At 40.0% G+C, this 11374-nt stretch overlaps 1 protein-coding gene across 1 annotated transcript; it reads left to right on the top strand.

The window, feature by feature from the left end:
* The first annotated feature begins 8203 nt into the window (after positions 1–8203).
* Positions 8204–9992, top strand: LOC143560892 (glyoxylase I 4-like). Its single transcript, XM_077049086.1, has 3 exons — positions 8204–8533; positions 8837–8942; positions 9575–9992. Exons 1-3 carry the CDS (start codon positions 8379–8381, stop codon positions 9836–9838), a joined length of 525 nt encoding a protein of 174 aa, XP_076905201.1. The 5' UTR covers positions 8204–8378; the 3' UTR covers positions 9839–9992.
* The last annotated feature ends 1382 nt before the right edge of the window (positions 9993–11374 follow it).

The raw sequence follows: 11374 nt of genomic DNA, 5'->3' as shown, positions 1-11374 counted from the left end.
AACCGTAACAACCTCAAGCGCAGGCGCAAGGCCTATGCGCTTACCAACCCGCCCATTGTCCAGCAACCCGTTTACCAACCCCCAGTTTACGCGCCTAACCCACTGTCAACCTACCCAGCACCTCCTGCAGTCCATAACTATGCCTTAACCAATCCAGCACTCCCTGCCCCGCCAACTAAGAAACCTTACACAGGAAACCATCCCTTTTGCCCAACCTGTAGATTTCACCACCCAACCCAAACCCCGTGTCGACTTTGTAACCGATGTGGCCGTACTGGTCACACTGCTGAGAACTGTAGAGTCCTTCTCGCCAATCCAATTGCGCCAAGAAGTTGATTCGCATTCCTCGAGAAAATGGTGATCTTCATATTTACGGCGAAAAACCCTCCAGTGGTCTTAAACTTATGTCTTGCGCCGAAGCCCAAAGACTCATGCGGAAGAAGTGTATTGCGTTTCTAGCCCATGTGGTTAAACCCGATGAAGGAAAGAAGCTTCGCGATATCCCTGTTGTGCGTGATTTTCCTGAAGTTTTTCCTGATGATCTTCCTGGTATCCCTCCCGCTCGTGAAGTCGAGTTTCGTATCGATCTTGTCCCTGGTGCTTCCCCCGTGGCTAAATCTCCTTACCGTCTTGCACCCGCTGAGATGCAAGAATTGGCCAGCCAACTTCAAGAGTTGACTGCTAAAGGATTCATTCGCCCTAGCTCTTCGCCCTGGGGTGCTCCGGTGTTGTTCGTTAAAAAGAAAGATGGATCGTTTCGCATGTGTATTGATTACCGCGAGTTGAACAAACTCACCATTAAAAACCGGTATCCCTTACCGCGTATTGACGACCTCTTTGATCAACTCCAAGGTGCCTCTTGTTTCTCGAAGATCGATCTCCGTTCTGGTTATCATCAGTTGCGTATCCGCGATGAAGATGTTCCGAAGACTGCTTTTCGAACTCGTTATGGCCATTTTGAATTCTTGGTCATGTCCTTCGGTCTAACCAACGCACCCGCCGTTTTCATGGATCTTATGAATCGGGTGTGTAGGCCTTTCTTGGATAAATTCGTGATCGTGTTTATCGATGATGTTCTGGTGTATTCTAAGACCAAGGCCGAGCATGAGCAACATCTCCGATTGGTATTGCAAAAGCTTAGAGCCGAGCAACTCTATGCTAAGCTTTCCAAGTGTGAATTTTGGTCTGATGAAGTACAGTTTCTTGGTCATGTTGTAAACAAGATGGGTATTCATGTCGACCCATCCAAGATTGAAGCAATCAAGAACTGGATTACGCCATCCTCTCCTTCTGAGATCCGTTCCTTTCTGGGCTTAGCTGGTTATTACCGGCGTTTCATTTCGAACTTCTCGAAGATCGCTTTGCCTTTAACAGCTCTTACGCACAAAGGTAAACCGTATATTTGGGGCTCGAAGCAAGAAGAAGCCTTTCTGACGCTCAAGCGTTTGTTGTGTGAAGCTCCTGTTCTTGCGCTACCTGAGGGTAATGATGATTTTGTCGTGTACTGCGATGCCTCCAACCAAGGTCTCGGTTGTGTTCTTATGCAACGAGGCAAGGTTATCGCTTACGCATCAAGGCAACTTAAGGTTCACGAAAAGAATTATACAACTCACGACCTCGAGCTTGGTGCAGTTGTTTTTGCCTTGAAGATCTGGAGACACTACCTTTATGGTACTAAGTGTATCCTCTACACTGACCATAAAAGCCTTCAGCATATCTTTGATCAAAAGGAACTTAACATGAGGCAACGCCGATGGAACGAACTCATCAGCGATTACGATTGTGAGATCCGGTATCATCCTGGTAAGGCTAATGTGGTAGCCGATGCGCTCAGCCGAAAACCCTGCCAGCTTAACTGTATCTTGCCGCGCACCCAGCTTCACTTCGCGCCGATTCAAAGCAACCTTGAATCTCGTATTCGTGACGCGCAGCGCGCATCCATCAGTAATGGTAACCTTCGCGCCGAGTTAGCGTGTGGCGCGGAAGCACTCTTTGTCCCTAATCTGAGTGGAATTCTCTGCTATCTCAATCGCATCTGGATTCCCTTTGATGAGAATCTTCGCGCTGATATCCTGAGTGAAGCGCACAAATCTCGGTATTCTATTCATCCCGGCGCTGATAAGATGTACAAGGATTTGCGCATTACTTATTGGTGGCCTGGCATGAAAAAGGATATTGCTGTGTTCGTAGCTAAGTGCCTGACTTGTTCTAAAGTTAAAGCTGAACACCAACGCCCATCTGGTTTGCTCGAACAACCAGAAATTCCTACGTGGAAATGGGAAGGTATAGCGATGGACTTTATTACCAAGTTACCTTTGACAGCAAGCAAACATGATAGCATTTGGGTAATAGTGGATCGATTGACTAAATCTGCTCACTTTCTGCCCATTCGTGAAAACTACCGTGTTGAGCATCTCGCGCAGCTTTATGTCAAGGAAATCGTCTGCCGCCATGGTACTCCTTTGAGCATCATATCCGATCGCGATGGCCGTTTTATATCTCGCTTTTGGAAATCTCTCCAATCTGCGCTAGGAACTCGCTTGGACATGAGTACGGCATATCATCCTCAGACTGACGGTCAGTCTGAGCGAACTATTCAAACTCTTGAGGATATGCTCCGATCTTGTGTTCTTGATTTTGGAGGTAATTGGGATTCACACCTGCCTTTGATCGAGTTTTCTTATAATAACAGCTATCATTCCAGTATTGGTATGGCCCCATTTGAAGCACTTTACGGTCGTAAATGCCGCTCCCCGATTTGTTGGAGCGAAGTGGGTGAAACTCAAATCACAGGACCCGAACTTGTTCAAGAGACAACCGATAAAATCGCCAAGATCCGTGATCATCTGCTGACTGCCAGAAGCCGACAGAAGAGTTACGCAGATCGTAGGCGGAAGCCTCTCGAATTTCAAGTTGGTAATCTTGTTCTCCTCAAAGTGTCGCCTTGGAAAGGTGTTGTCCGCTTTGGGAAGAAAGGTAAGCTTGCTCCTCGTTATGTTGGTCCATTCAAGATTCTCGCGCGTGTGGGAAAAGTTGCCTACAAACTTGACCTGCCGCTCGCGCTCAGTAATGTGCATCCAACGTTCCATGTTTCCAATCTCAAGAAGTGTTTAGCTGACGAGAACCTTCACATTCCACTTGATGAAGTTCAAGTTGATGAATCCATGCATTTCATTGAGAAGCCTGTTGAGATTATGGATCGCGAGGTTAAGCAAACCAAGCGCAGTCGTATCCCTATCGTGAAAGTTCGCTGGGAGTCCAAGCGCGGAGCCGAGTTTACATGGGAAAGGGAAGATCAAATGAAGATCAAGTACCCGCACCTGTTCTCTGCGCAACCTACTTCGAGATAAATTTCGGGACGAAATTTCTTAAAGTAGGGGAGACTGTAACATCTGCCCCGATCCGACCCGACCCAGGTACCCGTTTCTCTGACCCGATCTCTCTTTTATTATTTATACTTATATTTTACTTTTAATAATAATATATATTTTCCTCCCCGCCTCTCTCTCTCTTTCTTTCCGCCGTCCCGTCCCTCTTCCTTCTCTCTGTCCGCCTTCTTTTCCCTCTTGTCGCCGTCCCGCCCTTACGCCTTGTTTCCCTCCTCTTTGCTTGTCCTTTGGTTCTTCCCGCCTAAGGATGTCTGCAGCTCCACGCGCCAGACTCCTTACATGGAAGCCTGCGTGAAGACATCTTGTTCCTGCGATGCGTGAAGAGAACTCTTCCCGCAGCGCGCTAAGAATGCATGTTTTTCCCGCAATGCGCTAAGAATGTATGTTCTTCCCGCGATGCGCTTAGAATTCTTGTTCTTCACGCAGCACGCTAAGGATTTGTGATTCTTCCCGCAGTGCGCTAAGGAATGTTGTGCCAGCCTTCGCGCTCGCGCACTCAGCCTTCCCGCGCTTAACCCTTGTATCTTCTGTTTATTCCAGCCTGTATGCTTTTGTGTTGTCTTATCTTCTGTGCTGTTGACCTAACCTATCTAATGTCTGAATAGTTACTTTCGGCGCAGCATGCGTACCAACCCCCATTGGTTGGTAGAAAAAGTGACTGACATTATCTTTTGAGATCTGCTTTTGCCATGCTTGACCAGTACCTTTATCTGATCCGCCCATGCCTGTTACTGTTCCCTGTCAGCTTTATTTTACCCCCTGCAGCTGCCATATCTTTTGATATCTTTTGCTTTTGGAATCTTTTGCTTTTTGAGATCTTTTCCCTTTTTTTCTGGATTTATGTCTCCTAGGGTTTCTCTATAAATAATAGTATTATTTTTTCATAACACATCACACACAAAACACTTAATCTCTCCTGTTCTCTTGCTCCTTGCTCTCTCTGCCGTCTTCCTCTCTGCCTCCGTCTTCCTCCTTGTTCTTCCTGCTTTTCCGGTAATATATATTATAATTTACTATGCTAACTTATAATCAAGACTTAAAACAAATCATTAAAACAATAATCTTATTTATAGGTTAACTTGTGCTTGTTTAAAGTTGGTTCTTGCTTTATCTATCACCGCATCGTTTATCATGTGAGTTATCTCGTATCTAATCCCTTTTTATTTTAAATGCTTTGGGATGTTCATGTGTTCATACAAAACTTGAGTCTTAAACTTGTTTTTTAACTTTAGTCGCGCAGTATCCCATGTGTTGAGGACGTTTACTTGGCTGTTTATTTGTATGTGTGTATCATTAACCGCTTTGTTCGGCCTATTCCGCAGTTCCGTTGGTACCATTAGTTGAACACGGGAGACCTATCGTTTACGGTTTTCTTTGTTTACACTTGCACAGATGTTTTCTCGTTTTTATGCTCAATTGGGAGCATGGATTGAACTATGATCTATGAACTATCTTAGGCTTGATCACAATCTGATTACACCCTTGTTAAACTCTAGACATACACGTGTTGCGCGCAGATTTACTGTGATTATCTATGATATCTATTAAACTTGATTTCTCACCAACACGCAAGTGTTTGACGTTTATTTTAACACATGTTCAGGTTTGCAGTAGCTGTTTTGGAGCTTGTGGACACGTAGGACGTTTTTACTTTTGGACCTAGAATTAAAATGTATCAAGACAAGTTAATGTTGTTTGAATGTTATAATTTATAATATATTGATTTATGTTTGATTTATGTTGTTCTTTATTTTCCCCGCTGCGCGTGCGCGATAAAATGTGTATTAATAAATATTGACACCAATAGTGTCGCGAGTAATGAAGCAATATGTGGCGCCCCGATGTATAATCCGCCTTTGGTCGGGGTGTTACAGCTTGGATGAAGAAGTTCATCACCGATCTCGATGTGGTTCCGAGTATTCACAAACCAATCGAGATATTCTGTGATAACACAGGTGCTATTGCTCAAGCCAAAGAGCCAAGGTCTCATCACATAACCAAGCACATTTTAAGGAAATTCCATCTTATTCGGGAAATATTGGAACGAGGTGACATCGTGATAAGCAAAGTAGACACAGATCAAAATCTAGCTGACCCGTTCACTAAGCCAATGACTCAGGACAAACATGATCATTATAGAGATGCTATCGGGCTTAGACTTGCTAGTGATTTATTTTGATTTAGTATTTGGATGTATGAACGTTTAATCAGTTGTACTTTTATGTTCACTTTTGATTTAATGGTTAAATGCAAACGTTGAATAATACAACTGTGTTCATTTTAATACGTTTAATCCGTGAATATTGTATTCTAAATTATCCGTAGTCGATCAGACTCGCGGGAGCGATTCTGAATTAAGACTATTCTGATTTTGAACTCAAGTAGTTGACTTCCAAACTCACAGACCTCATTATGAATGACGTTGGATGTAACTCGCATCAAATCATCTTCATGGATCTTGATCATAAGCTGTTTTGATAATAGTATGCTCATTTAGTATCCTTAGACCTAAGTTACATATTAGAACTTTCGTTTACCGAGGGATATTCTTTGATCATGTCAACCGCTGTTGCATAACTGCCAGCCATAAAGGCATTGGTTGGGAATGTTCTAGAGTTCAGTGGGAGTTGTATGTAGTCAAGATGGGATTATGTACTCTTACATTAAAATGTAACAGTTAGACATATTGGCGCCCCTGTTGATTCAAACTGGTAAAGTGTGAGGCCTCACCCAAACTAACTGTGTGTTTGATTGGACCACTTTGACTCTATATCGAGAATTACAATAATTGAACGCCATATGAGAATGATATGATCCATGTCTCATAGTTCATTTAATGTCTTATATAGAAAGGATAGATGACAACGATTACTATAAATTCATTGTCTTGCAATAAGGTATTCCAAGATACTTTGGTTATGGATTTAAAATGTCATATTCGGTTGGGGACAGCTATGCGTAGCTAGAACGCCTCTGGCTGTCAGCGTTGTGACACTTGACCCAAATACGTCCAAGTGGGAGACTGTTGGATTTTATGGACGTTTCGGGTCAAGTCAACGCGACCGACCCGAACGTGACCCGGACTGAGTTACACCGGGGGTGACGAGATAAAGGCCTATTTAAAGGTTAATTAGGCCCGATACAATTGATAAGGTGGACAGGATATTGGACTAGGCTTTGTTTGTTAATTGGGCTTAAGCCCATATTGGTTTATCTAGATTAAACCCTAATACTAACACTATATATAAACAATAAGATGTTATTATTTGAGGTTAACCTTAACAACACAAACCCTAGCTGCCTACTCCTACTCCGGCGCCGATTTCCGGCTAAACCCGGTTTTCCGGCGAGCCTATTCTGGCCGCCGTACACCTATATCAAGCACCACCGATCATTATTCCACCAACACAAGCACCACCGCAACTCCTTGAGCTCCGGTACTGTTGAATAAACCCTGGTTCGTTTTTCTGGCGACCTGGTTCATCTTCTCCGGCAAGATTTGGTTTTTTGGCGAGCTCCTTTTGGCTGAACTGAAGCTGCCGCTGCTTGTCGTTGCTGTTTGAAGCTGTTCTTTGCTGTCCAACATCGTTTGCCGCAACCACAGCCCGTCGGAATCCGCCATTGCCGCCGCCTGCCGCCGCCAGTGCCGGATTCTCCCTTGGTGTTTGATTGTGTCAAGTCTAGCATATCTTGTTAACCCCTCGGTGTCTTCCCGGTTCTTGTACCCGAGGTATATCGACAAACCCCCTATGGTTGATTATTATATGCTTTATCGTACTCGTATTCTAGTTGTAATCGGATCCAGACTTTTGGGTTTTCGGTTTATGTTCGGGTTAAACTTTATATTGTTCCGCTGCGTTTTTATAGATCGTTTAGTTTTATATATTAATGATGATTAATATTTATCGAAACGACATTAATAACTAAAACGGGTTTGAAAAGTTTTATCCGTTTTCGTTCCGAACCACCGTTGAAACCCAACACTTAGAACTAGTCGAGTAAACAAAATTAATCTTGTAACTTTTACTATTTGTGTATATTTGTTTTTGAAATATGTGATCATGTACATGTATTATAAATATAATCATGAACACTATTTATCATTTTTAACTTTTGAAACAAAATAACGTTTAAAAGAAATAAACTCAAAACTCTAACTCGGACAATTTGGCTTGTCTATCCCCGAAATTGCATGTGGTGTTTTCCAAAATTCCCATCAAACCGGTCTAAGCAATCAAAACCTAGAGAGTGACAACTTCTAACACGACATAAAAAAACCATGTTTTTGGTTTATATGAACGCTGTATAAGAAACATGTCGTATACTGGTATTTAGGTTGCATGTATAATTCATGTATCACGTCCGGGTTAACTAAATTTGATGTGTGTTCATGACTCATTTAACCTTTTGTTACAAGCTAGAAACTCACATGATTACATTTTGATCACTATCGACCAACTCAATGACCTTGTCAACAAATAAATAATGTAAACTGATCGTGTTCAAGTTAGATAATTCTAACATACAAAGTTACGCTTGAGCTTGTTTATTTAATTATTTATTATAAAATGAAAAAAAAAAGTAGAGAGAGTTTAAAAGTCATTAAATCCCACTGTACCTAATATTTACAGCTGTGTGTGGTTATTGTTAAGCTAAAAACAAATCGACACGAGATATGCCAAAATTGCCAACCCTACATCAATGTGGAATCTACGTGTCACATGTAAGATAATCTTGATACGTGGAAAAGATACACCAAAAGCTTGTTAAAAATCTTTCTATCTATAAATAGCCTCCTCCACCCGGTTCTCCTCATCCTCCACTCCATCCATCCGTGCCGTGTTTGTGTTTCAAATTTAAATAAACAAATAAATATCTACCGATCAATAAGTTAATTGTTTCATATTTCCTTCCGATTATTATTCTTCCTATATAATATTTTCGAATCCTGTAATCATTTTCGTTGTTTCCAATTTGTTACGTCGGAAAATGAAGGAAACCGCCGAAAATCCTCTGCATCTCAAGTCGTTGAATCACATCTCGCTCGTGTGCCGTTCGGTTGAAGAATCCATCGATTTCTACACCAACGTTCTCGGTTTCTTCCCCATCCGAAGGCCTGGATCCTTTGATTTCGACGGTGCATGGTAATTTCATCATTCTATATTATTTTTATACACAGTGCGTGTTTGGTAAGCTTTTAAAAATTGCTTATTTGTTTATTTATTTATTTTTTTTATATAAGCAAATAAGTCATTTGAAAAAGCTTCGTTAGAAAGCTTTTTCTGAAATTGTTTATCTGCAAAAAAAAAGAAAAACAGATAAGCAATTTCCTAAAGCTTAGCCAAACACCCTTCAAAACTATTGGTGTTTGAATCTAGATTGATTGATCATTGATTATTGATAGCGGAAATTGATATTTGTGACTTATATTGATTGATGATTTGCAGGCTATTTAACTATGCAATTGGAATTCATCTTTTGCAATCAGAAAACCCGAATAAGATGCCCAAAAAGAGCGAAATTAATCCCAAAGATAATCATATTTCCTTCCAGGTAAAATGAGTTTACAAAATTGGTAACATGTTATTAAATGATTCTGATCATTTTAATAATTTTTTTAATAATAATAAATTTTATACTACCTCCGTCCCTTAAAAGTTTCATAGTTTGAAAAACAAAAATTTTAAGGTAAATTGAATAATTACTTTTTCTTCATCTTAACAGATGATGCTTTTGGAAATTGAGTCCGTCAATATTATTTATTAGTCAATATTATTTATTAATTTTAGTTGCGTGTGGTTAAGAGTAAACTTGGAAATTGATTTATAAATTTTGAAAGTATTGATTTATAAATTTTGAAAATGAACATTTGCAATGGAAAAATAAAATAAAAATTTAGACACTTTTAATAGGACAGATGGAGTAATATAATATAGCGTTTATAGCTAGACAGAAGGCAACAAGAGCAACAAGCTTTGCCGCAAGCTTGTTGAATTTTCATTATTTTTAATTTTTTAATAAAATATAGTCTTTACAGCAAGACAGAAGGCAACAAGCTGCGCCACAAGCTTGTTGAATTTTCATAATTTTAATACAACATAGTGTTTAATTTGATTTGAATTTGGTAGAATTTTCATAATATTAATAAAACAGTGTGTTTAATTTGATATGAATTTTGATAACAGTGTGAGAGCATGGGAGCAGTGGAGAAGAAGCTGAAGGAGATGGAGATAACCTACAAGAGACAGAGGGTAGAAGAAGGTGGAATCTACGTGGACCAGTTGTTCTTCCATGATCCAGATGGGTTCATGATCGAGATATGCAACTGTGATAACCTTCCGGTGGTCCCGATAGGCGGAGAGATGGTTCGGTCATGTTCGCTGTTGAATTTGGATATCATATCTTCTCATAAACAAATACAAACATTTGTGCAGTTGCAAAGCCAGTGAACCCTGGTGTATGTTTTATTTTATTATGATCATGAGATGTTGCTTTCTGGTTATGGAGTGATTTGCTCTATGTGATTTATTTATGTACTGTTATAGGGTTCTTAAATAAATTAAATCTGGTGACACCCTAATGGGGTTAATGCCATTTCTATCTTTTTAGAAATCATTTACATTTCGTAAATGTATAAGTGTTTGATTTCTTAAGTGCTCCATCTGTAGAAGAATATTACTCTTGAGATTCTAAAAAATGACAAACATCTAAGTAGATCAGCCTTAGGTTTCGTGTGTTCAGCAGGTCCAGGATTTACTTTTTCTTTTCAGGTTTCGTGTTTCGTAATTCTTGTGATAGCTTTCTATCATGTAATACTTCACGTTCATATAAAAGTATTTTGTGTGTACACGAAATTAATACTCAGTTAAGATAAGAATGTGTATCTTAAGAAAGTGTGTATAAAAGAACTTACTATAGTTGGTACTTTTGCTTGTTGACAGTTAACAAGAACTTTCATAGCTATCTGTTATTTTACGATCTAACAAAATTTTTTATTTATATATACAACACCAAGCTAGCAAGAAGCAAGCAAACACCAAAACACAACCATCTACATCACACATACACGTCTAGTAGATAAACTACCCCATAACACCACGTTACATTTAGGAGTTAAAATTGAAATTACAGCACTTCTTCCACGGCAAAGACCATGTTCTTGGATCTATTCTTCATCCAAAAGAAGCTCCACGCTTTGATCTCACTTGTTATGTTATTCAAGTGTGCCGGCTTTATTTCAAACACCAAATAATTTTGCACATTCCAAATGCACCAAATCGTTGTGAGACAAACCACGTGAAAGACTTTTGCTTTCCGAGTTGGCAAACATGAAAGTTCAAACAAACCACGAGTCGAAAAGGCATAAATTGTTTCGCCATTTCCAACTCCTCCTTGCATATCAGACACACGATCTACGCAACCGGAATATTCCATTATTCCACATAGCAACCGGAATAAAACAGTCAGTTTTTGTTTCGGTTAGTTATTTTGATTTTTTTGGGTTTATGATCGGTTTTTTTATATCATGCGCACCCCGTCTAATGGTATTCTTTGGGGTGTGATTTATGCAGTACTGTTGATGGTTATGGACCGATGGTGGAAAGGTTCCTAGAGGTAGAGGTTAATGGGCTGGGCCTAGATGGAAAGCCAATAAAGGTTAATGGGTGTGGGTGGCTGGTCAATATTTTACAACACGAATGTGATCATTTAGAAGGAACTTTGTATGTTGACAAGATGGTTGTCACATTCGTCAATTTCGGGTTTCTTTGTATTCGTTTTGCATTTGTTTTACTATGTAAACCGACACGTTTTGTAAACCGAAACCTTGGATATAATCAAAATGATGGATTTTTTTGTTACAATATTGTTTTACACTTGTTGGGTATTGAAAACATTCATTCCGGGCTTTAAAACGCGTAAAAACGATCTTCGGGGACCAATTATGCCATACTTGAAAACTTAAAATATTCTGTCAGTATCCCGTC

Source organism: Bidens hawaiensis, unplaced genomic scaffold (genome assembly GCF_021521415.1).
Source record: "Bidens hawaiensis isolate Kalapana, Puna unplaced genomic scaffold, B.hawaiensis_p1.1 tig00020513_1, whole genome shotgun sequence".
Lineage (NCBI taxonomy): Eukaryota > Viridiplantae > Streptophyta > Magnoliopsida > Asterales > Asteraceae > Bidens > Bidens hawaiensis.
The sequence above is the reverse complement of the archived record's forward strand: the minus strand, read 5'-3'. Positions and strand labels throughout refer to the sequence as shown.